At 34.7% G+C, this 27,472-nt stretch overlaps 1 protein-coding gene across 1 annotated transcript in view; it reads left to right on the top strand.

Annotated features, from left to right (window-relative positions):
* Positions 1 to 27,472, top strand: part of INTS6 (integrator complex subunit 6) — a 124,102-nt gene that overhangs the window by 84,296 nt on the left and 12,334 nt on the right. The window contains exons 5-15 of the mRNA XM_007945226.2: positions 918 to 1,101; positions 7,068 to 7,193; positions 8,717 to 8,871; positions 13,200 to 13,352; positions 13,481 to 13,613; positions 14,511 to 14,605; positions 16,642 to 16,752; positions 18,016 to 18,231; positions 20,184 to 20,310; positions 21,117 to 21,259; positions 21,878 to 22,109. Coding sequence (XP_007943417.1) covers positions 918 to 1,101; positions 7,068 to 7,193; positions 8,717 to 8,871; positions 13,200 to 13,352; positions 13,481 to 13,613; positions 14,511 to 14,605; positions 16,642 to 16,752; positions 18,016 to 18,231; positions 20,184 to 20,310; positions 21,117 to 21,259; positions 21,878 to 22,109 — 1,675 coding nt within the window. The remainder of the gene's footprint in view (positions 1 to 917; positions 1,102 to 7,067; positions 7,194 to 8,716; positions 8,872 to 13,199; positions 13,353 to 13,480; positions 13,614 to 14,510; positions 14,606 to 16,641; positions 16,753 to 18,015; positions 18,232 to 20,183; positions 20,311 to 21,116; positions 21,260 to 21,877; positions 22,110 to 27,472) is intronic.

Raw genomic sequence — 27,472 nt, 5'->3', positions numbered from 1 at the left:
TCAAGTAGACACCCACCCTGGAGAGAACAATCATGGGAGAAGGAAGGGCTGCTTATGCACAGGGAGACAGCTCAGGGGGCAGGAGAGTATGGAGGGATGAACACTGGGAAGAGGTAACTATGGGAAGGAAGTGGGAGGGGAGCTGTTGCATTGTGGTAAACTGTGGTCAATGACATGTGACAATGTAAATGTGAACTGCTGTATGGAAAGTGAATTTGCTCTGTAAATCTTCACCCAAATCAAAATAAAAACATTAAAAAAAAATTATTAAAATTGGAGGAGATTTTTGAGATTGCTGTGTGTAGTAGGAAAAAAAGTGGGGGTGCTCTGGTGGCGTAGTGCCTAAGGCATTTCACCACTAACCAGAAGGCTGGCTGTTCAAACCCACCAGCCACTCCTCAGAAGGAAAATTGGGCAATCTACTTCCATAGTGATACTGTCTTGTAAATCCAAGGAAGGGTCACTGTGAATTTCAATCAACTCAACCTCATTGAGCTTGGTTTTGGTTTTTTTTTTTTAAGTGGAAAAAAGCTATGACTTAGGTTCAAGAAACCAAATCATTCTCCCTGACACCCATTTTTTAAAAATTTAGAAAATGGAAGTAATCACTGGTTTGTTTTAATAATTAAATGAAATGATTTGGAAGCAGTCCAGGACCTGGTGATTATAACATTGAATCTAAATCTGAAAAACATTACAATAATAATTTTTAAAATTGAACTCGGTAAAGCTTAAGAAGATTAAAATAACAATACCTTATATGCTGTTTTGACTTTATCTGTATAAACGCTTTATTTTTGAGCTTGTTTCTGGAGAGAGAGATAACTCATAATGCAGTTTTAATGTAAGTGTAATTAAAATGTCTTTTCAGGAAAAGTGTATGGATATCTTACTTTTTTTTCCCCTCCTATTTCCAGCTTCATTTACCTCTCAATTCTCCTTTGCCTGGAAGTGAATTGACCAAGGAACCTTTTCGTTGGGATCAGAGACTCTTTGCATTAGTGTTGCGATTACCTGGCACCATGTCGGTAGAATCAGAGCAGTTAACAGGTGTTCCTTTAGATGACTCTGCAATCACACCAATGTGTGAAGTAACAGGAGGTAAGTTTTTTAAACACTTGCTGGCAGAATTTCTGTGACTTTCAAGTCTATCTGTTTTTAAACGTACATGTCAAAAGTTCCTTGGATGTTTTTGTTTAGTAAGTAGATACTAGGAATTAGTATATAGTAGAGAGAGTTTTAAAGTTTCATTTATTGATGAACATTTGTGATCTTGATTTGAATAGAATGGTCATTATTAGATCTGATAAGGAATGGTAATTTTTTCCTACTTAAAAACAAAGTGCTGGCATTGAATTTGTTAAACTGCTTTGTTCACTACAAAGATTGCTAATGGTTTAGAAATGCTGTACAGTTCTTTTCTATAAGAAATGTTTGAAATGAAATGTGTATGAACTGCTGTGTGGAAGATGAATTTGCTCTGTAAACTTTCACCCAAATCAATAAAAATTAAAGAAAATAAAAAAAGAAATGTTTGAAAATCATCTCATTATCTATTTGATGGTTTTTATCTGGATTTAAGTGCAGTGTTTTCCAGAGGCAAATAGGTTTGAGGAAGCAGGTGATGAGGTCTTATCCAGTTTATGTTTCCATATAAATCAAATCAAGTAGCTGCTATGCTATGTTAAGTGAACATTAGTGAGAATCTTGAAATATAATATGAAATAGATTCAGAACTTCTATACTGTAAAAATTGAGTGCCTACAACAACATCAACAACTGTGTATCAAGCAGTGTTCCATGCCTTTGTACTTTAGTAAGACAGACATAGCATTCTTGCTGTCATAGAACATTTTATTTCTCAGTTAAGGAATTTGATGGTAAAACGTCCAAGTCTGGTATATCACTGTTTTTACCTGTTGTAATGTATGGCCCTGTGGTATAGTCTCTAGGTGCAGTTAGTGCTCTATTGAGATTCCATCATAGCCATCTGTATCATTTAAGGGAAAATGGATGGTACAAACCAATAATGTGCTCGGCTGCTGGCTGAAAGATTCCCCGTTCTAGTTCACCCAGAGGTGCCTCAGAAGAAAGGCCTGGTGATCTACTTCCAAAAAAAATCAGCTATTGAAAACCCTATGGAGCATATTAGTCAGTTTGGATTTAGAATTAAGATAAAGTTATGGGACTATATGTACTATAACATTTGTCTTCTAGGATCAGGTGTATTCAGAAAGTGGAATGAAAAATATTCACAGAGGGTCTGAAAAGAACCTTGCTTGAGAGAGATATCATGTAATAGTTAATATCCTTGCCTTTGGGCAGTAAATGTGCTAAAGTTATTTTGTTTATTCTTTAAAAGGAACATCTCCAGAGGACAAGATTCTGAAGTCACCCTTGGTAATATCTTTTGATGACCCAGAAACCTTAGTTAGTCAAGAAGTTAAGAAGTTTCCCCAAATTATACATCCTGAGTCCCCTTTTCATGATTTTGTTAGCAATAATGGGAAGCTACTCAAATTCACTGACTTTTTCATGTATCTGTGTAATGTGGGTTTTTTTTGTTGTTGTTGTTGTTCTGTTTTAAAAGAATGTTCACTAAAGAAGATTTTAGAGCTAAAACACCAGGAAAGTAGAAAAAACAAAAAGCTAATATCTACTTTTGTTGCACTATTCAAATATATAATCCCTGATAACAGTATCCTGAATATATTTTAAACTGAATGATAACAGTAGTGTATGTGTGTGTACATTTATTTTTCCCATAATAAAATAATTCATGTTTACTAAGAAAAAACTGGAAAGAAATGTGCCTATATTTCACCTATGATTAATTAATATTTTGTATTCTATATGTTTTTTAAAAATTGCATATAGTAATTGTCACTCTACACAGTTTTCTTTAACAAATATTAATGATTGTAAAATTTTATTATCAAAAATCTGATCTTGATTTGAGTACTCTGTGGCTATTAATTACTGTTGCTGATTATTCTTGTGATAATTAATGAGTGTCCACTCTATGCCAAATAACGTTCTAGATGCTGAGACTACAGCAGTGTAATAGACAAAGGGTAGATTTTTGGACTGATAGTAATCATGTAAAAGGAATAATGTTTTTAGAGAGTGCTAATTATTATGAAGAAAAGAAGTTAGGGTAAGGGATAGAGTAACGTGAGGAGTATGAGTATTTCACAGAAGTCATCTGAGGAGGGTGGTGTATAAGCAGGGACCTGAATTATGAAGTTAAACACACGAAGACCTGCCAAGGGAAAGAGGAGGAGAGGGAAGGGGCATGTTCTAGGCAGAGGAAATAATAAGAAAAGAAGCAAGTTCTATGTGTTGGGGAGCAACAATAAGGCTAATGTGACCGCAGCTTACATAGTTAGGAAGGAGTAAAAAAAGAAGTAGGCAGAGGCCCAATATTGAATAGTCCTTTAGGCCATAACAAATATATATATATCATCAAAAAACCAAACTCACTGCTGTTGAGTTGATTCTGACTCACAGCGACCCCTTTTGGGTTTCCGAGGCGGTAAATCTTTATGGAAGTAGATTGCACAGTCTTCTTCTGCAGAGTGGCTAGTGGATTTGAACCACCAAGCTTGTGGTTAGTGGTCAAATGCCTTAGGCATTACGCTACCAAAAACTGGAAAAAAAAAACCCAAATTCACTGCTGTCAGGTCGATTCCAACTCATAGCAACCCCTCCTTGGGTTTCTGAGGCAGTATCTCTACGGAAGTAGATTGCCCAATCTTCGTTCTGAGGAGTGGCTGGTGTGTTTGAACAGCCAGCCTTCTGGTTAGCAGTGAAATGCCTTAGGCACTACACCACCAAAGTGCCTATCTATCTATAAATAATTTTCTAAGTGTGATAGGCAGGCATTGGAGGGCTTTTAATATGGGTGACATCTGATTTCTGTTTCTGAAAGGTGATTTTGGTTGCCAGGTGAGAATGCACTGTATAGTGGCAAGAATGGAAGCAAGGAGACTACTAAGAGATGATAGTAATTTGGTCTAGAGTGGTAAGTTTGAAAAAGTCTGGATATATTTCAAAGGAGAACCAAGGATGGAGGGAGTGAGGGAGAAGGAATCAAGGATGATTCCCAGATGATTCCATTGACCTGAGCAACTGGAGGTGAATGCCTCTGTGCTGAACTGAGTTGGTATAATAGAGAGAAGCAGGTTTTGGGGAGGTGCAGGGATGACAGAAAATCAAAAAGTGCCTAATAGACATGTTGGTAGAAATACGAAGATAAGAAACATTTTTTAAAAATTATTTAAAGACTTCTAGATTAAATAAATTTCACTCTCTTAGTATGTAAGGTTGCTACCCAACTTAGAAGTTTTCTTTTTGCCTTTTCACCATTTTACTAAAATACTAATCTAGAAATAGACTTCTCTTGGCTCTACTTAATGAAAGTGAACCAGCTTCTTGACTTGAAAGTATATGTTAATATACTTTTCTTACAAATGTAATTAGTGGTCCTAGAAACATTATCTTCACTGTAAATTGCCATTCATTCAGTACATCTTCTGTGTGAGTTTTTACATAGAGAAATTAAGTAAGCATAAAAGAAACATGAACACAGAATACAGATTCACTTTATAAAACATCTATTTTAATAATGTTATTTTCATACTAAGATCATAACTGACTTGCTTATATTTTTCTAGTCATTTAATGTCTTAAGTATGTTTTTTAAATGTTGTACACAGTAATTGTCATTATAAGCAGTTTCATCTTATTGTTGAAGATCTGTGATCTTGATTTGCATGTTCTTATTAATTAATGTGATAATTATTGAGTGTCCACTCTATGCCAAATAATGCTCTAGATATTGGAAATACAGCAGTCAATACAGCTTAGACTTTTGGACTTAGCAACAGGTAATAATCATGTGAAATGAATAAATAATATTATTTTAGACAGTGATAATTATATAGATTAGGAGAATAAAGAGAATTACCACAATTATACACTCAAATGTTTTTGTATTTTAATGACATTTGGGGAAATTGTTTAAATGTTGTAAAATAGATACTCAATCTTTATATAATCTTCTAAATACTTTTTATGTTAAGATAGCTTTTTTATATATGTGTTTTATATATATTTAAACTATCTTTATTTACTTATTTATTTCAATTTACCAGTTTTTCCCCATAACCTTGGCTGTGGATAGACACAATGTTTTAATGCTGATTTCAAATTAACACCCTGATTTTCTGGAGGAAAAATATACCTGGAATAAACTTTCTAATACCCTTTAAGGGTTTGAATCTTGGCTACAAGATTATCCAAGTTACTAACTTGGATAAGTTAATTAACTACTCTGTACCTTAGTTTTCTTCTTTGTAAAATGGAGAAAATAACCCATACAGTATTGTTGTTATGTGCCATCGAGTCGGCCCCGACTCATAGCGACCCCTCCTTGGGTTTCTGAGGCAGTATCACTACGGAAGTAGGATTGCCCAACCTTCCTTCCGAGGAGTGGCCGGTGGGTTTGAACCGCCAGCCTTCTGGTTAGCAGTGAAGTGCTTTAGCCACTATGCTACCAGAGCTCCTATACAGTATTAGTAGGATTAAATAAATGAATATGATAAAATGATTAGAACAGTGCCTAGCACATAGTAGATATGCAGTAATTGGTAGCACTTTATGATTATGATCGTTATTGTATACAGGTAAGTTGTTTGTTTACATGATATGTATTTTTCTTAGTAAAGTTGACTTTGAGTATTTGAATCATTCATTACTGCCTAATGTTCTCTTTTCTAAGTAGCCTTTAGCAGATTACATGTTGAGTATGAATCAGTATGAGTAATTTGATATGTCAAATATAAGTATGTAGCCTGTGTTCTAAAATAATTGGTTGAATTTGTAGGAGAGTAGCTGGCAGTTCAAACCCACCAGCCACTCCTCGGAAGGAAGGTTGAACAATCTACTTTCATAGTGATACTGCCTGAGAAACCCAAGGAGGGGTCGCTGTGAGTCAGGTCTGACTCCATGGCACATAACAATGACAGCAGCATATTTTCATATTGAACTTATTAGATTAACATTGCGAAATATTTGCTTAAAATTGAATTTTAGTTGACCAGATTTTCTGCATTGGTCTAAATCAGTACTGTATAATAGAAATGTAATGCAAGCTACGTATGCAGTTTTAAACTAATATAAAAAGAAATAGACAAAGTTAATTTTAATAATGTATTTTATTTAAACCATTATACCCAAAGTATTTCAACATAAAACTGATATTTTAAAATGACTGGGATATTTTACGTATGTATTCTTAATACTAAAGTCTTACAAATCTGGTGTATATTTTACACTTACTGTATATCTCAGTTGGAACTAGGTACATTTCAAGTTCTCAATAGCCATATGGGGCTAGTGGCTATAGTATTGGATAGCACAGAACCAGATATATTTATTACTAGCTTTTTAATGTTTTTGAACTAAAAATACTGAGTTAAAATGTGTAAAAGGGGGATTCATTTAAAATAGGCAGTTCCCAAGTTCAGCCAACTGAAATTCAGAAAAAGATGATACCATCTTTTTTGCAAATATTTAAAATATTCAGTAACTGCCGGATACCAATTAAATAGTTAACTGATATCCCCCAAGTGTTTAGCGTTAATCTTAGTGATAATCCTTTTGTTAAGTAGGAGTAAGATTTTTTGGGGATAGTAACTTGATGTTGTATCTATGTATGTGTATATGTATTAAAGATAAATTACATTGGTAACATTTGGAAATAGTGTTACATGCCTATATAGAATATGTGATTTTTTTTTCCTCTCTGTGATTTTTATAGACCAAGATGTTTATGTCTTATACTTAGAAGAAGCAATATTACATGCTCTCATAAAATGGAATTGTTTGTTGTTTGATTGGAAATAACTATTTTTGTTCATTCTTCCATAATACAATGAAACAAATTAACCTTTACCATTAAACTTTTTGTTAGTTAATATTGTAACCTCACTATGGTTCTTTCTTGCTAAAGGTAGGAATTCCTGCAACTAACTAGTTTTTGTTTTATTCTTTTTTTATCTCAGGTCGTTCATATTCTGTATGTTCTCCAAGAATGCTTAATCAGTGTCTGGAGTCCTTGGTGCAAAAGGTGCAAAGTGGGGTGGTAATAAACTTTGAAAAAGCAGGACCAGATCCTTCTCCTGTGGAAGGTATTATTGTACTTACAGATATTCTAAACTTGCTTTATCGGTTGTTCAAGTACAACTGATTGCTATGATTGAGCTTTTATAATAAGGTAACAAAAATTGGTTTTGTAATGAGGTAAGATTTAAATAGGAAAGTCAAGGAAAACTGATAATGGTTCATTAACATCTTTTTATATTAATGATGTTCATAGCCTTCAATTTTAATAAGAGCCAAAAACCAACCTATTTTATAGATAAACATCCTTATATTTCCTTATCCCTTTTGTACTGTTGCTTCTCTCCAGCATGAACGCTTCTCTTATGTCCTTTCATTCATAGTGTTCAACCCTAGGTGTTTATTTAATTCCTTAGCTACATTGTTCCAAGGATCAAACTGATCGGAACCAAATGGTTTTCATAGGTCTAAAAACTAGAAAATAGCCTCTGCCATTAGATTTGACTATTTAAACTCCAGCTAGGACCTACCTAGCTATATTCTCAGCTTTTGTGATCATGAACTTTTTATATTAGCCAGGGGGGTATAAGGAGTTACAGGAGGCCCTGGATACCCCAAATGGTTAAGACTCAACTACTGGCTAAAAGGTTGGTAGTTTGAATTTACTCAGAGGTGCCTCAGGAAACAGGCCTGGTAACCTACTTCTGAAAGGTCACAACTTTGAAAACCCTTTGTTGCAGTTCTACTCTGCTCATATGGGGGTCACCATGAGATGGAATTGACTCAACGGCAGCTAACAGCAACACCATAAGGAATTATACTAGAACCAAGGACAATTTACGGCCAGATCTCTCTGCACTGAACATTGGGAGAGGTGAGCCACTAGAGAGCATAATTGAGAGAAAGGTAATAGGGAAAAAAGAATGGGATTATACAGAAGGAACAGAAGATGTAAAACTATATAAATTACATTATTGTGCTTGATTTATAAAACAAACTTGTTAGACATGGAATGTATTGATTTTTATTTTAGTGTTTGGTTTACAGTTAGGCACTATAAATGTTTACTGAATTATATAAAAATTAAAACTATTTTGCTAGAATTAGTTTGGTTAACGATAGGTGCTTTGAATCTGGATTGGCATGTGAAGTTTGTTTATTTTTTGAGGCATTACTAAACTATAGTTAAAATGATTTTTAAGAAAAAGTCTTTTAGCAATACTTAACTCTGTGTATGGTGCTATTTATGGCACTGGGATGTGATAAGGAAGGAGGTACATTGAGTGCTTGCCCTTATCATTCATTAAGCAAACATTTACTGCAGAGAATGTTTTACATGTCCTCTCAACTGGAAGACTGATACAGCTGGAATTTGTAGGTTTTGTTTTCTAGTGAAATTTAATCTCTTAATCTATTCTAAATGTTAAGCAGTAATGATAGTATTTTACCATTTAAGTAAATAGGAGAAGTCCAGAAATGAGCAAGCATTAGAATGTTTTTATTAACTTGAATAATAATGGATATGATTTAACTTACTTTCGCCTAATGATAAATGCTTTTTTTTTTTTTGCTATTGATTTCTTTGCTATAGATGGGCAACCAGATGTATCAAGGCCTTTTGGATCTCAGCCTTGGCATAGTTGTCACAAGCTCATATATGTCAGACCAAACCCTAAAACTGGGGTTCCTATAGGTCACTGGCCTGTTCCAGAATCTTTTTGGCCAGATCAGAATTCTCCAACACTAGTAAGTACCAGAGAGACTATGACTATAATAGTAACCATTTAGTGCTTTTAACATTAGTTTTGAATACTATTGTCAGTTAAAGGTGTGGCTCATTTAGGGAAATTAGACAGATGGTCCAAGATGATAAGCTATTGCTTGTTTATGAAGAAATAGAAAAGAAACATTTTTTTCCTTTAGAATTTAGTATCATCTTTACATTTTCATTATTGGCCGTTGGGTACAGAATCACAAATGTAGCGAGATTTTCTCTTTGGACTCTAAACATAATGTGACATGAGGATTTGTCTTTAGGACACAATTTAGAATTTAAATGAAAGTTTGAAAATAATACTGATAGTTTGCCTGTAATCTTTTTTAGTCTTAGAGATTCATCTTGACTTGAATGCTTTCAGTTGTATCCATTGTTTTGTTCTGGAGGTTTAAGATAGAAAAGATTTTCTAGTCTTATGTACATGAATGATTTTTAGGAACAGTGAGATCTTTTGAATTATCTTGGTGAATTATCAGTATTCACTATTTGGTCTTAATATAATAGGGTAAAATAAGAAAAATTAATACTTAGTCAGTCTTGGTAGTATATTTTTTTCAGGTTAGTATTTTTCCTAGGGTCTTAGGATATCACTGGTTATTATGTGGGAGAGCATGACAGTGGTTCTCTTTTATATTAGCCATAGAAGATAAGAATTATATTTCAGAGATCATTAAGCAGTCTTTAATGATGTTTCATGGAGCTATCACATATGAATTAAACTGACCCTTTTTGAAACTTTGTATATTCTAATTCTGTATCTGTTCTTCAGGGTAGTGTTTACTTGAAGTCTCTACAAAGTCTATAAAGTGATGTTTCCTTTATTCATTATGGATTTAATAAAGTAGTACATGAAAATGTATATAATAGATACTCATTGAGGTTTTATAAGTTTCAGTGAAGTATCCATCTTCTTTATTACTTTTCTATCATAACTTTTTAGTCTGCCCTCATAGAGAAGCTCTTGATTCCTTTGGCCATTTTACTTTCTCTCTGGAACTCTTTCAATTAATATCATATTTGTATGAAATGTATTGGTTTTTCATTTTATTTATTCAATACCTGCAGTAGTACTGTATGGCACGTGTAAAGTCCTAATGGAACGAAATCCAAAAACTAGTTTCACAAGCATATCTATTAATATTGCTGAAATAGTCTACTGCAAATTGTCACAAGCCTTACAGGCTTTTGAAGTGTGAGTAGGATTTCAGTTAGAGAAGGAAACAGTATGAGAAAATTATGGAGGTAAAAAAGAACAGGATGTATTTGGAGGAATGACATGTAGCTGAGTTTGGGTGGATCATAGCATATAGAACTGTTGAAATAAGTCAAATTGCTGATGAGCAATTTTAAGGAATTAGAGCTTTTTTTGTTTTTTCCAGTGGGGATCAAAGAATAGTTGAAGATGTTTTTTTAAGAGCATGGCATCGTTAAGTGATGCTTTAGGAAAATTAATCTATTGGTTGTTATATGCAGCAAAATTGGAAGGAAATGAGTTGGAAGGCAGGCAGCTGGCAAGAGGGCTATTGGTATGGTCCAGGTAAGAGATAGTAAGAGCTTAAATTAAGATGATGGAAGAGAGACTCATAAGAAAGAGATAATACTGGAAAAAACTGGCAAAATTTAGTAAATGAAGGATATTTTAGGGGAAATGGGATGTTTATAAATTTCCATAGTATTTGAAACAAGACGTATTGATACTGAAATGAAATGTGATTTATTAGAAAGTGATTCTGAATTTAAATGATGATTCTACCAGTAATTAGCTATGTGACTTTAGTTGATTATCTTCTCTAAGCCTCAATTTCCCACAGTCTGTTAAATGGAAATACTAGCTCCTATCTCATAGGATTGTTGTCGCGAATAATTGGAAAAATGAATAAATAAATGCAAAATTTTCTTTGCTTAGATTAAAATTAGACAAGTTCAAGAGCATCCCCCCAGCCCTCTGCCTCTTTCTCCCTTGGATTTCGATATTTTTGTCCAAAAATTAAGGATGTTTCATGTGTCTGATACACATTTGGCACAGGAGCATAAATGAATAAAACATAATGTTTAACTTCTTGAAGCTCACCATTCTATGGGCCAGTCAGACATGTAAACATACTCTAGAGTGTAGTGTGCTAACTGTAATAGAGAGGTGCAACGGAGCCCGGGAGAGGTGGTATCTAAGTACCCGGTATTATTTGGGGTATAGGGTGAGAAAGGGTGTCAGGGAAAAGGTTCTCTTAGAGATTGGTGCTTGCCAACCCATCTTTCATTTATAAAATGTGCAAGAAAGAAAATGATAAAGCAGTCAGGGATAACATGGGGTCATGAAAGGTAATGAATGACCTGTTTGGGTAACTGCACATTTACATGGCTGGAGCACATGGTCCATATGGCGTGGTGGCTAAAACGCATATAGGCAGCTGGATCATCAAGGATCTTTACATATGGTGTTAAAATTTTAGGTGAATGGAAGCTACTTTGGATGATTTTAGGTAGAGAAATTACTGATCATATGAGGGTGATGTGGACATGGTATAGATTGGAAGAGGACTGATTAGCTAGTGAGATTAATGAAAAATTGGCTTTACTAGTTTAGTCTGGTAAGAAATGGTTAAAGTGGTAAGCAATAGAAGATAAATTTCTAGAAAGGTGAGAATTTAGTATTGACACAGAAAGCAATTGATACTGAGCACCAGTCATCTTTTTATCTAGGTCTTTGAGATACTATTTACAGCTTACTATGGAGGATGAGGGGGCGATATCAAGGATAACGTGTAGGTTTTTAGAACAGGTTTTGCTGTTTGGAGGAGAAATAATGAATTGGACATAATGTGTTTAAGGGTCCTCTAGAAGATTTGGGTATGTCTAGTAGGAAGTTTGATACATTAGAGAAATGAGAAATTTGGTCACTCACTACACAGCAGGTTTGGGAGCAATTGCACTATAGATAGTATCTGAGTCTCAGAGAATCTTTTATAGCTGTGAATTTTTTAATTATTTCCTCATAACTCATATTTTCTTCAGTTGGTTTCTTCATAGATTGCTTAGGAGGGGAATTACTAAGAGGTAAACAGGAGAATAATATGCCTTTTAAATAGTCCTGTGCTTTTTATACCCCTGGAACAAGGGTCTACAGGGTTGGATGTGCATGCCACAACAGTAACCAAAACAATCCATTGAAGTAGGGAAAACAAATATTAGAACTTCTGTTTATGTTTATTTATTTCTCCTGTTTTAATATAATTTTTGTATATATTTTATTTACAATAATATTGATAATTTATAAATGAGTATATATATGTTCTAAAAAGGAGCTCTGGTAGCATAGTGCCTAAGGCACTTGACTGCTAACCAGAAGACTGGCGGTTCAAACCCACCAGCTACTCCTCGGAAAGAAGGTTGGGCAATCTACTTCCATAGTAATACCACCTTGGAAGCCCAAAGGGGGGTCACTGTGAGTCAGGTCCGACTTGACGGCACATAACAACAACAACAACATGTTCTAAAAGGATCCCTGATGGCACAGTGGTTAAAGCACTCTGTTGAGAACTGGAAGACCGGTGGTTCAAAGCCACCTGGGAGAAAGATGAGGTAGTCTGCTTCTGTAAAGATTTACAGCCCTGGAAACCCTGTGGGGAAGTTTTACTCTGTCCCTCTGAAGGAAGGTTGGGCAATGTACTTCTATAGTGATACCGCCTCGGAAACCCAAGGAGGGGCCACTATGAGTTGGATCTGACTTGACAGCAGTGAGTTTGGTTTTGGTTTATAGAGTCAGAATCAACTTGATAGCAGTGGGTTTTTGTCCTAATCTATTACATATTAAATAACTTCTTACCGATCAAGATATTTGATCACTTTAGAAGCCACTAATATATAGGGAGCTTTGATGGCATAGTGCCTTCTGCTAACTAGAAGGCTGAAGTTTCAAACCTACCAGCCACAAGTAATTAAATTGCTTCAAATGAAGACTTAGGAAGGTTTCTATACATTCCTTATTTCTTGGATACAAACGTTAAAGAGTACTTACTTAATTCTAAAATTTTGCATTTAAGTTATTTGATGTTATTTTAAAACCTGAAAAGCCTTTCATTTTGTATAGGTTTTGAAATTTTCTTTTTCTTGTGAATGTTAAATAATTTAAGCTACATTTTAAAGTATTGTCTTTCATCTAATGGTGCTTTTAGTAGTAAAGATCCCATTCTCACTAGCAAAACTTAGGAACTGAGTATATTTTGATAGTGAGGAATACTTAAAATGAGTTTGTCTCTGGTGTTTTGTGTAGATAGTAATAATAAGATTTTCCCTCTAGCCACCTCGTACATCTCATCCTGTAGTGAAGTTTTCCTGCACAGACTGTGAACCCATGGTTATTGACAAATTGCCTTTTGACAAATATGAGTTGGAACCTTCACCACTGACTCAATTTATCCTGGAAAGGAAATCTCCTCAAACATGTTGGCAGGTAAGCTGAACAACTGTAGTGATTAAAAATTTAAGTTACATGTTTCTTAAAATGTTAAATTGACTCAGTGGTTTAACATTCTTTAAATGTTATTAAATATGAAGTTTTAACAACTCCTTTTTAAACAGGTATATGTGAGCAATAGTGCAAAATATAGTGAACTTGGTCATCCTTTTGGTTACTTGAAAGCCAGTACAGCACTGAACTGTGTCAATTTATTTGTGATGCCTTACAATTATCCAGTCCTTCTTCCCCTTTTAGGTAAGTAATTCCTGTAACATTTTCTGTGGCTCAGCATAGAACGAAGTTTTCTAAAAGTAAACTTTGGGAACATCTCTTTTTGTAATTTTTCTTGTCTTCTGGAAATTAATGAAAATGTTTTTAATATGAAAAGGTTAAGCTTCTCTAAAGAAATGTTTGTAATAGCCTGTTTATGTTTGTGGCAAATTGAAATTCAGTGTCAAAACATCTTTTATTCTACATACTTATAAAGCTATTATGTTCTTAAATTTGACATTAAGTATTTAAATTTTTCTGCAATTTAGGTAGTTAGAATTAGTAATGTGGGCTTTATGTTTTGTTAAATAAGACATTTTTATGAAAGCATTATATTCACAAGTTCTGAGTGTATTTTCTTTCAAATAATATATACTTTAGTTTTCATTTGGAAAAAAAAAAAATTAAATAAAGGAGTCTGTCTCAAAAGTTAGTTTCTAAGTATCAATCTGGCTGTAATTTTTGAGGATTACTTTTGAAGAAGATTTCTTTCCCTCCATGGAATCACCTCAAGTTACAGTAAAAAACTAACTAGTAGGGTATGTTTTATAGAAAACATTGCATACCTTGTTTCTCTTGTCTAACCTGTTTTGTGTCCAGGTCTATACAGGATACGGATATTTTTTCTTGTATTTCCTGATTCTACCTTTATTATTACATAAAATTTTAGATCATAATTGACATCTTTTCATTTTTAAATGGTATTACCAAGAGAGAAACTCCAGGCCCATAATTTCCTGCTTTCAATTTTTAAAAACGTATATCTAATGCTACTATCTCTTTAGAAACAACAAAGCACAGGCTTTAAAAAGGAAACTTCTTTGACTTCATTTTTATGTATGAAAACAGTGATAGTAGTTTGTTCATACTATACATTTTCAGATGACTTGTTTAAAATACATAAAGCAAAACCAACACTGAAATGGAGACAGTCATTTGAAAGTTATTTGAAGACGATGCCTCCCTACTATCTTGGGGTAAGAATATTATTATTGTTAAAATAGAACTGTTATGTAAAATTTTACATTCTTACAGGTTACTCTGAGTATTGCAAACATTCATTGCTGTTGTAGGCTAAATGTCATGAAAATTGTGTGTACAGTTGACGATTATACCAATACAGATAGAATGATAAAGCTGTGTTTCAGTGATTTATAGAAAGGCAGTGATGATGGTGGTGGTTGTGGTGATGCTGATAGTGAACACTGACATGATGCTGACCACAGGCCAGCTATTGTCTGAAGCACTTTACGTATGCAACAACATGGGTTACTTCATACAGTAACCCTGTGAGGTAGAAACACTAATTATTCCTGTTTCATAGATAAGGAAACTAAGGCACTAAAGGTTTAAGATGCTTGTCCACAGCTACATAACTAATACATATAGGGGTATGGGAGGCTGAAATTCAACCCCAGGTAGTCTTGCTTTAGTGTATTTCATGTGAACCTTGATTGTTATACTGCTTTTTAAAATTACAGTTTTATCATTGTTTCTCTTTAAGGATACAAAATGTGTGTTGTTGCATTATTTTCCAAATCCCTAGAAACACCTTTTTAGGTAGCAAAGTATATATTCTCAAAGAACCTTATACTTTCAGAAAACCTGATTACTTAAAAACTACTGTATCTTGGTAGATAAGACCAAAATCATTTATATTAATTAATGTAGGAAAAGTCACTTCTTAACAAAAGTCCTACATTAAAAAACACTTTTAATCACTTCTGCTTTTTCTATTATAAATTTATAATAGAGATATTATAGCGTTTGGCTATAACTGATCTTTCCAAATAGTCTCTAAGGTACTTAGAAAATTAATTTCTTGAGCTTTGAAAATCATAACATCTTAGAGAAAAATTGTATCAGCATCTAGTGTGCCTGACATGTAAGAGGATGAAAAAGAAAAATCACTTAAAATGTGGAAATGCTGCCTATCTTGACTCATTTACATTTCATAGCAGTCCTTCGTCCAAGCTACATGGATATTAAATATCAGAGCTGGGATTTGATTGTAGTTTGATACCAATACTTATTCTTTCTTATATATCAGTTGTTGTTTCAGGAGCCCTGGTGGTGCAGTGCTTAAGCATTTGGCTGCTAACAAAAAGGTTGGTGGTTTGAACCCATCAACTACTTTAAGGAAGAAAAATGTGGCAATCTGCTTCTGTGAAGAAGCAGCCTTGGAAACACTATGGGACAGTTCTACTTTATCATATAGGGTTGCTTTGAGTTGGAATTGACTCAATGACATCCTATTATAGACTGTATTCCACTTACAGACACTCGCGTTAGAGACTTTTTTTTGTTGCACCAAAAGAGTCTGAATTGGTATCCCCCTTACAATTGAAAATTATTTAACTATACCACATCTGTAGTAAATATTAATCTATTTTTTCCTTCTCCTTGTATTTCCTTCTTGTTTCTTGTGTTTTTCTTTTAACTTCAGCTAATGATAATAATAGAAATGATTAACACCTACTGAATGCTTACTATGAGCCAGATACTTTTATAAGTGCTTTACATGTATTAACTCATTTTATTCCATAATCCTATAAGGTAGACATTATTATTATTCCCATTATACTGATGAGAAAAAGATGTAACCTAAGTGGTAGAGCCAGAGCCCTCAGTTTCCCAAGTTAGAAAACTTGGATTTTCCTCTACTCCTTTTTCTTTCTACCCACGTTCTGTCACATCTACCTCTATAACTTGTCTCCTGTCAATTTCTTTTAAATTCTGTATCTCCAGAGATACTACAGGGTCCAGGCTTTCACCTTTTTTTGCTCTTGGTTTTGTGATAGCCTTAATCCTACTTACCTCTATTTCAAACTGCTTTTTGTTCTACTGGCAAACATTTTGCTAAAATACAAATACAATTATATTACTCCCTTGCTTACTGAGGAAAAGAAGGGGAAATCTTTTTGGAGAAATTTTGAAAACTAACTTCTTATACATGTAGCCATAAATTTTTAAACAAGCTTAATATTGAATGATATTTCCTTTTCTCCTGTAGCCCTTGAAGAAAGCTGTTAGAATGATGGGAGCACCTAACCTAATAGCAGACAGTATGGAATATGGACTTAGTTACAGTGTCATTTCGTACCTCAAAAAATTGAGTCAGCAGGTAATATCAAGAAATAAGAGTAACCTTTATTTTTAATGGTTTTGGCTAATGTGGTTAACAAGCCAGATGCTAGTTCTTAATGGTTCTAATGGAGTTTGATTATATTAATATATTGTATTTTAAAGCACATATATGTTAACATAATTCTATCTCAGGTACATGATGTACTGTCTTTTAAAATGTTAGTTTAATTGTAAAATTTTACAATAATTTTTAGTTTATGAAAATGACATCATTAGTCTGGCCCTAGACTTCTGTACGTGAACATTATGTTTTCTTTTGAGAAATTTATGTTAGAAAGTTATTTTTCTTAGAAAAAGTATCAGTTTCTTCTGCTTTATGTTTTAAAATCTGTGGAATTTTCTTTCCAAGTGGGAATTTCTCTTCAAGTGTTTGTAAAAACACTGAATTTTGCCATTCTGGCCATAAATCACAAAGTAGTACATTACAAGCAGTGTGTACATTTTTAACCAAATCCAAATTATTAATGTCCTGTGAAGTACAGGATTCTTCTACTTTTGACATCTCTAGCTTAACTACTTATCAAAATGCAGGTTGAGTGGTGTTGGAAATATGCTATTTACTTTCAGTGAAAGTTTACACCATACCTATGAATGTTTAGTTGTGTGCTAGTAATAATAGTGTCTTTAAGTAACTATTGATAGGATTTTTTTCCTGATTTTCCAACGTCTCTGAATTGGGGATGTGCACTCTCAATTAGGATGTATTTACGTTTCATGGTTTAAGTGTTTTTATTAGGTATTATCAGGTTCACTCTCACTCACAGTGATCCAGTGAGACACAGTAGAGCTGCCCCATAGGGTTTTCTAGGCTGTAATCTCTGCAGAAGCAGATGGCCAAGTCCTTCTCCCATGTAGCCCTGGGGGGAAGAAAGAGGACAAGACTTGACCCAGCAGCCTTTCAATTAGCAGCCAAGCTCTTAATCATTGTACCACCAGGACTCCTTGGTTAAATTGTAGAGAGTAAAATATTAATGTAAAGGGAATATAAATAAAATAACAAATTGAAGTTTTGTTTGTTTGACCCATCCAGAAGTTTAGAACTGTAATGATTTAAAATCATAAGCATTATTGTTTGAAAAATGTTTACTTGGTACTTGACATAAACTATGCTTCTTAAGTTTTTAATGTATTATATCCTTTCTTTAACTATTTTAATTAGTAGAAGTTCAAAATTTAGAATTAGTATCTGATTTAACAATTTAAATTATGTCAAGATGACTCTTGTTTATTTTTAATTCAGGCCAAAATAGAATCTGATCGAGTTATTGGATCTGTAGGCAAAAAAGTAGTACAGGAAACCGGAATTAAAGTCCGGAGCCGATCACATGGTTTATCAATGGCATATAGGAAAGATTTTCAACAGTTGCTCCAGGGAATTTCAGAAGATGTTCCTCACAGACTGCTAGACCTTAATATGAAGGAGTACACTGGATTCCAGGTTGCGTTGCTGAATAAGGTAAGAGTCATGTGAATTTAGCGCTACTGTAGTTATATTCTGTCGTGCTGTTGAATAAATCATTCTTTCTGTTAACTGACGTTTTGTCAGAATTTTAAGAAATACCTCAATACCTCTGAAGCATAATGATCATTATACTATCATTATACTATCACTGAATCATTGAATTTTAGAATTTAAACAAAAGTACATGTTGAGCACATGGCTGGTTGGACTGATAGAAAGTTAGTTTAACCCATTCATTTTATAGATGAGAAAACAGAGGCTTAGAAATTTGTTTAAAGTTCTATAGCTAATGGTAGCGTTAAGCCACTACAGTCACTGTAGTTTCATACTTATACTGATGTCCTTGGGGACAGCATGTTCTTATCCTCAAATGCCTTATGAATACTCATTTATTAAAAAAGATCATCCCAACAGGCTTTGAAGAAATGGACAAGTTGATTCTCAAATTTACATGTAAATACAAAGGTCCTAGAATAGCCAAGACGGTTTTGGAAAAGAAGAACAAAGTTGGAAAGCTTATGCTGTCTGATTTCAAAACTGTAAAGGTATAATTATTAGTTGATCAATACAGTATAGTATTGACAGAAGGATAAATGTATAGCATAGTAGAACAGAGTAGAGTCTAGAATGATCCTTTACACGTATGGTAATTTAATTTTAACAAAATTGCCAAAATAATTCAGTCGGCAAGAAGACAGTCTTTTCAACATACGGTGCTGAAGCAGTTAGACATCTATTTGTAAAATGATGAACTTTGACTCTAAAAGTAAGAATTAAAACTATAAAACTTGTAGAGGAAAACACTGGAGAAAATCTTTGTGACCTTGGAATAGCAAAGATTTGTAAAAGACAGCACAAAAGGCACAAACACAAAGAAGTGGATCAACTGTATGAAAAAATTTTTTTCTCCCAAAGAAATGGACAGGGAAATTACAAGGTGGGAAGAAGGCATATATCAAATAAAGGACTTCTTATCAAAATATATAAAGAACCCATACAACTTAATAACAAAAAACAAACACCCAATAAAAATGTGTGAATATTTGAACAGACACGTCACCAAAGAAGATATACAGAGGCACATGAAAAAGTGCTTAACATCATTAGTCATCAGGGAAATACAAATTAAAATCATAGTGAGATACCACTTCACACATTTTAGAATGGCTAAAATTTAGAAGACTAAAAAAAATCAAATATTGGTTGGGATGTAGAGCAACTGGAACTCTCATACATTATTGATAGGAAGTAGTTTACAGTTTCTTAATAAAGTTAAACATATACTTGTTACCCAACTCAACAAGCAGTTCTACTTATAGGTATCTACCCAAGAGAAAAGAAAATGTATGTCCGTGTAGAGAGTTGTATACAAATGTTCATAGCAGTATTATTCATAACAGCCAGAAATTGGAAACAATCCAAGTGCTCGTTAATTGGTGAGACTATTAATGCATCAACAACTTGAATGAATATCATCATGCTAAGTGAAAAAGATAGATGCAAATGATTTTTATCTTGTAAGATTCTATTTATAAATGGAATACATGTAGAGAGAAAGCAGATAGTGGTTGCCTGGGGGGATGGAATGGGGATTGACTGCAAATGGTCACAAGGAACTTCTGGGGTGAGGAAGTGTTCTGAACCTGGATTGTAGTGATGGCTTCACAGCTATAAATTTACTAACATTCGTCAAACTATATATTTAAACTAAATATATATGTATTTAAACTGTATATTTAAAAATGACTTTATGTATGTAAATTATGCCACAAAGGAGTTTTAAAACCTTTAAAATCTTTAAAATTTAGAAATTGGTTTCTTAAGATATTTACTTCTCTTAGCTAGGTATCTTGTATATCATTTTCAGAACTATGTTACAAGCTAAAGATTTTACTGTCTTTTAATTCTACACTTGAAAATTTTGTCTTTAAATATTTCAACAATAGGATTTGAAACCACAGACATTTAGAAATGCTTATGACATACCAAGACGGAATCTTTTGGATCACTTAACAAGAATGAGATCCAATCTTTTGAAGAGCACCCGCAAATTTCTTAAAGGACAGGATGAAGGTTAGATAATGGTGTTAATACTGGTATTTCTTTTGTATCTTTTTCTTTGCAGTATGGAAAACAGTAGTATGGTGATTAAATTTTAAAGAATTATTATAATAGTATTTTTAGTCTCTTTGTAAATCCAGACAAATGAAATAAAAAATGAGTCATTCCTGTTTCTCTACTTTTCTCTCTACCATCACTGTTGTTCCAAATTTTATTCTCCAGAGGTAAACTTTGACTTCATCTTTAGCTTTCCTCATACATTTACAACTTGGGTAGATACATAGACAATCATTTTCCTGTGCTAGTATCTTGTGGGTTAACTCTGTATGGCCAGTATATGACATGTTCTATATTTCACCTGTATCCATGGCATCTACCACACATCAGATCAGTTGATAATGTAAGCCTTTGCTGTCTCCAACCATTTTAATTATAGCTTTATATAAATAGGGTTATCTATGTGACTTCTCATACCTGTAAATTCTGCTGTAATTCAATAATTCTGTTTACTTGGAACAAAGTAGGAGAGTTGCACCTTTTCGTGGTAAGAGTATAGGTTTATGCACTGAAATTAGCTGTAAAGTTTTTGTTTAGAAAACAAAGTCAGTATTTTATTTATTTTGAAATATTTTAAATTTGATTTTTAAAATTCAAAGAATTTATGCTACATATTTATAATTGCAGCAAACTAACTTAGAATATGTATTAAGGGAATAACACTAGGTACCATTCATATATGAGAATACATTATTTGATACCTAGATAGATATAGTTTTAGTGAGGCTGACTTTTGTTGTTGATATATTCTGTTTTCAAAGATCAAGTGCACAGTGTTCCTATAGCACAAATGGGAAATTACCAGGAATACCTCAAGCAAGTACCTTCTCCATTACGAGAACTTGATCCTGACCAGCCTCGAAGGTTGCATACATTTGGTAACCCCTTTAAGCTGGATAAAAAGGTAAAAAGATATTTTGTCCGCTTCAGTAGTGTAAAGTTTACAGACACTGATGTTACTGTGTAATAAGTTAAAATTCTCTTTATTGGGTAGTCTTAAACATGGTCTAAGAGAATTTGATTTCTACTCATACTGTAAGCTTAGTAGTTAATCTTTTATTTAATCACTCATTCCTTCATTTAGTCATTTAACATATATGTATATGGAATACTTGGCTAGGTGCCAAGGATTGTGGTAGGCACTATGGATTTAACAGTTCTTGATTTAACTAAAGTAAACTGAAGCTATTTACTTTGCTGAATATTTGATAAATGGCAACATAGTTATAACACAGTTGTTTTAATTGGAATTAGAATTAGTTGTGCCATTTCAAAATTGGGTGGTGGTTAAGGCATTTGGGTGCTAACCAAAAGGTCAGCAGTTTAAACCTACCAGCTGCTGTGTGGGAGAAAGATGCAGCAGTCTGCTTCCATAAATATTTACAGCTTTGGAAACCTTATGGGGCAGTTCTGCTCTCCCCTATAGGGTCTCTATGAGTTGGAATCTACTCAATGGCAGTGGGTTTTTTTTTTTTTTAATATATATGTATATGTAATGTAAGTTACATATTTTTTGCTATAGGGTATGATGATAGATGAAGCAGATGAATTTGTGGCTGGACCTCAAAATAAACATAAACGACCTGGAGAACCAAATATGCAAGGGATCCCCAAAAGACGTCGGTGTATGTCTCCGTTACTAAGAGGCAGACAGCAGAATCCTGTTGTGAACAATCATATTGGAGGAAAAGGACCACCTGTACCTATGACTCAAGCACAGCCTGATCTTATTAAACCCCTCCCTCTTCATAAAAGTAGGAGTTAAACTATGATTTCCTGATTTTTTATTTCTCTTTAGGGAGGAGCTTTTTGTAGTAAATTTCAGAAGAACTTGGTTGATAAGAGTCCAATAAGTATCTTGAGGGGATATTTGTTTATTTTTAATTAGCATGTGATCATTTTTGTCTGTCTTTTTAATGAATGAATGTTGAGCATTTCGTATATTCATGATACTTTGGTAGCTATTGTACAGTAAAACATCCTTTGCAATCTTAAGTATACCAAAATAACAGCTTAAAAAGGTATTGTCTATCTCACAGAAAAGATGGTTTTCAATTTTACTTTAATTCAACAACTAATTATTAAATGCATAGTCTGTTGAGGTATACCAGTGAATAAGAAAATAGTGACCTTTGCCCTCGTTTATAATGAGTGAGAAAAGAAGGTCATTGCACAAATGTTCAACATGTGATGTATGATCAGTGTTACAAAAGAGAAGTCAGGTATGCTGTGAAGACATGTGGCAAGAGGAGTTAATCTAGGAGTTCAAGGAAGGAGCTCTGGTCGTGCAGTGGTTAAAGCATTGAGCTGCTAACCAAAAAGTTAGCAGTTCGAACCCACCAGCTGCTCCATGGGAGAAAGAGGAGGCAGTCTGCTTCCATGAAGATTTACAGCCTTGGAAACCCAAAAAGGAGTTGCTCTGAGTTAGAGTTGACTCATTGGCAGTGAGTTTGGTTTAGTTGGTTTAGGTAGTATTCTAATAAGAGTGCAAAGGTATAAAGTAAAGAAGATGGCATTAAAGGAGTTGAAAAGAGTATTAGTGTGACAAGGGTGTTGGGAATGAAGTAAGATGAGACTGAAAGATAGGCTGAGGCCAAATCATGAAGGACCTTGGAAGCTATTGGAAAGATTCTGGACTTTATTCTAACAACAGTGAGAATCCATTGAAAGGTTCTATAACACTAGAGAAAGTAGCCAATCCAAATTAGCATTTTATAGAAGACCAGAATTACTGGTTGCATGGAGCCTGGTGAAACCCTCAAGACTGGCCCTGGGTTATCTTTTGGGCTTGGAACAGAACTCATTTCTGTGGATTAGCCCTCAGCCAAAGAGTAGAAAGGATTACATACAGGACACCTGCCTACCCCAGGGAGATGCACCCCTTAGATCAGTCAGCCGTGAGAGATCAGAAGGGCACTTGCATAGGGGAAAAGCTGGACAGACAGGAATATATACATAAGAAGGAAACAGGGTAGGAGTAGTCACAGGGAAAGTTAAGAGGGGAAAAAAAAAAAAAAAGCCTTTTACAAAGATCTGGGCAACTATAATGTAGAATGTTTATCAAGAGGGGCAAGAATGGATGGATGTAGGGACTTCTTAATAAATTAATGGATAATAGACAGTGAGCAGTAGTGGCTGACAACATCCTAACTGGAGAGAACCCAAATTTTATATACTTCCTAGTGGAAGTATACAATACTACATCTGAAGTAGTCTAACAAAAAAGAAAATTTGAACATTAATCTGATAAGCTTCTGAATCTAACTACTAATTTTCAGTAAATACAAGAACCTGTCAAATGGCAAAACAGGGATACAATTAGCAAAATCCAGATTGTGAGAAGCTCTATAGGAAAAAGAATCTGTTGTGGATTTTTGTTTATCCTAGAAGAAGATGCTTAGAAAAAAGAAAGGTGCAGAAGTATTTTATAGCTTAAAAGATAGCCAAGAGACGCATTAACCACTTGTAATATACAGGTCTCATTTGCATTTTGAATCAAACAAAAACTCTTCCACAAACAGAAACTGTGTAAGATAATTGGCAAATGTGAACATTGACTAGATATTTGATGTTATTATATAATAATTGTGAATGGAGAGGGACCATCTAGGAGGCTATTATAGAAACCCAGGAAAGAGATAATGAAAACCTGACAGTGAGGAAATATGTATTTGATAAATACTTGGACATATCAGCAAGGGACTTGGTGATTGATTAGATGTTAGGTCCAGAGCAAGGAGGAAGTCAAATTTCTGCCTTGAGAGATATTGGGTACGTGATGGCATCATGTTTGGGGTAGGGGAAAAGATGAATGAGTTTAGAAATGCCTGTTAGATCATCATGTGGAGATCCTTAGAAGATGGAAATTTAAGTTTGGGACTTGGAAGAGAGGACTGGGCTAGAATTACAGCCCATTGGAGTGAATAAAATCTCACCCAGGTTTAGGAACCAAGAAGCGAAAGAGCCTTAGGACAGACCTTCCGAGTACCAAAGTTAAGAGGAGGAGAAGATTCAGAAAAAGACATAGAAATGAAAGAATCAGGTAGGAGAAAATAGAGGAGAATTTAGTGTCAAGTGAGCCGGGAGAGAGAATTTGAGTGACTGGTGGTCTCAAATACTTCTTGAGTAGATCAATCAAGATCGGAAAGATTCTGTTGGTCTTTGGCTGTCTTAGCAAGAACAATCTTAGTGGAATAAAGGGGGCAGAATGCTAAACAAGTGCGTTAAGGGAGGTGTGAGAGATGAGAAAATGAAGATAATGAGTATAAACAACCATTTGAAGAAGTTTAGCTATAAAGGGGAGGTGGGAAAATATAGAATGGTAGCAGGAAGAGGTTGAAAATGGTGGTTTGGTTTGTTTTTTAATATAAAATAAATATAAGCATGGTGAAGTACTGGTGTGATGGAGCCCAGTATTTGAAGAACAGATTGAAACTGGAGATGAGAAGGCATAATCAGCACAAAATCACTGAGGAGGCAAGAGGGAATGGTCTAGATTTCAGATGAAAGAATGATTCTTTAATTGAAACAAGACAGGTGTAGGTGCAAGTTTAGTAGCAGGAAGTAGAGGAAGTTCTGTCCCATGACTTTGCTTTTTTTTCCCTCTATGAAGTAGGAAGTGACTTCATAAAGGTCATTGAGAGATTGTTAGACCGGCTCCCCACAGACAGCAGCTGTATTCTAAGTTCCCTGATTGCTCATCAGCCTCCTGAGAGAGAAGGAGAGATTGTGAGAGTCAGTTTGAAGAGAGTGGAGAAGGTTTGAATATTCTTTTGTGGTACAGGAAAAAATTGCTTGGCAATGCTGAGGATCCAAGTAAAGGTGGTGATTGTGACCACTTTGCAGAGCTGGGTGATCTTTCTCTAGTAGTGCTAATTATTCCAAATACAGTTCTAGAGCAAGCAGATAGAGTTAATCTTATTTGGAGATTTCTGTCCAACAGATATTAATGGGAGGACAATAGAGCTTAAGAAAATTGGCAAAAAGTGATATTTCATGGGATATAGGCTGAATAGATAGGAAAGTGGCTATCTAGAAGCCAGGCCTGGTGACTGGTAGGGAGCATGGAGAGGAGTCATTGGAGTCAAAGTCTGGATGCATTAGAGAGCAGTATCTCAAATACTGCAAAGATAGTATTGTCTGAATTTGTGTTTGAATAGGAGGCAGAAGCATCGGTGGAAGAGTTCTTTGGAAATAAATTGAGGAATTTCCTGTCTAGGTAATTGATCTTAAAGTCACTTATCCCTTCTCAAATTTTAATATGTATATGAATTACCTGGAAATCTTATTAAATACAGATTGTAATTCATTGGGTCTACGGTAGGGCTCAAGATGAGCATTTCTAGCAAGCTCTCTGATGGCACTCATGCTGCTTCTACACAGACTCCCTCTTTGAATACTAAGGACTTCGGATGGTAGGAACGCTGTGAACTAGATGCCAGAGACATTGGTGACTAAAGGGGATGTACTCTGGAGAGCATATAAGATAATTATGAAAGAGCAGATAAATGGCAGAGCCTCAAAAGAGCAGCAGTTTTTACAAGAGCACATAGGAGAAATGGCCTTGAAATGGCATTAGGAAGTGAAGGAGTCAGGTAATCCAGGACATGATTGTAAATTCATAGAGAGTGTGTGAGAGAAATCAGTTTCTACCTGAGGTCTGAAAAGGAAAGTGGTTTCTTTAGGGGAGAGCTGGGTTTCAGATAAGACATTATTGTGGAGGATATTCAGTAAAGAGTTTACAAATCATGGAATAAGATTTAGGAGAGGATTTATAGGGATGAGGGGAGTATGGGTAACCAGAGAGTTTACATTTTGAACATTAAATGAGGAAAACATAGATAAATTCAGGCAATGTCCTGGAAGTTGGTGAGCATTCAGGGAACTTAGAATGCAGTTGTTTTCTGTGAGGCACAAAATCTGGCAGTAAGTGGCAAACTTGCAAGCTTAGTTACTGTGAGAAGTGCTGCAGTGAGCATGGGTGTGCATGTATCTGTTTGTGTCCCAGATCTCACTACTTCAGGATACATTCCTAGTAGTGGGATTGCTGGATCAAATAGTATTTCTGTTTCCAACTTTTTAAGGAATCATCATACTATTTTCCACAGTGGTTGTACCTTTGTACAGTCCACCAGGAGTGTATGAAAGAGTTCCAGTCTCTCCACACCGTAGCCAGTATTTGTTACTGGTGGAGTAATGAGCTGAAATGGGTACCAGGTTGCTCTGTTGTTGTTCGAACAGTGGGGACTAGATGGTTGGTAAAAAGAAAAGTATCTGCTATGAAACATGACATGTTTGGTTCTGTGTTCCCTGCAGAATGTGGAACAGTGTAAACTGGCCATCACATTCTCCAGTGTTCATTTTTGCTTATACGTGGTAATTGTTGATGTGTAAGACAGAGTTAGGAGCTCTGGTGGTGGTGGGTTGGAATGAGCTAGGGCCCTGTAAGGGAAAGATGGCAATGATAATTTTAATCATATACGTATCACTAATACCTAGAAGGAATCTCTGGATGCTGCAAATAGTTAACATGCCTGCTGCTAGCAAAAAGATGGGAGGTTTGAGTCCACCCAGTGGTGCCTCTGCTAACAAAATGATGGGAGGTTTGAGTCCACCCAGTGGTGCCTCAGAAGAAAGTCTTAACAATCTACTGAAAAAAATCAGCCACTGGGGAAGAAGAGTTCTACTCTTTTTTGTCTCTTTTTCCTTTTTAACTATTTTGATTTGGGTGCAATTTTACAAAGCAGATACGTTTTACATTCAACAGTTCATACACGTTTTATTTTGTGACACTGGTTACATACCCTGGACTGTAACAGCTCTCTTCCTATTTCCTCCCTGTGGTTACCCTTTCCTTATGTACTTCTTGCCTATGCATTCCTGCCTCCCTAGCTTTCTCCCTGTGCAAATTCTGCCCTTCCCATCTCCCATGGATGACTGTTTCAAGGCTGTTTCAAGGAACGCATCTACCTGGTATAGGTGTTCACCTTGTAGGCCTGTCTATCGTTTGAGAGTTATGCTATATCAGAGAGTTCAATTCCAATCCCAAAGGGTGACTCTGAGCCATAGTCTTTTTATTATTATTATTGTTATTATTATTATTATTATTATTATTATT

Source organism: Orycteropus afer, unplaced genomic scaffold (assembly GCF_000298275.1).
Source record: "Orycteropus afer afer isolate SDZICR_OR568_19922 unplaced genomic scaffold, OryAfe1.0 scaffold00134, whole genome shotgun sequence".
Classification (NCBI taxonomy): domain Eukaryota; kingdom Metazoa; phylum Chordata; class Mammalia; order Tubulidentata; family Orycteropodidae; genus Orycteropus; species Orycteropus afer.
This window is presented reverse-complemented; position numbering and strand designations above follow the sequence as displayed.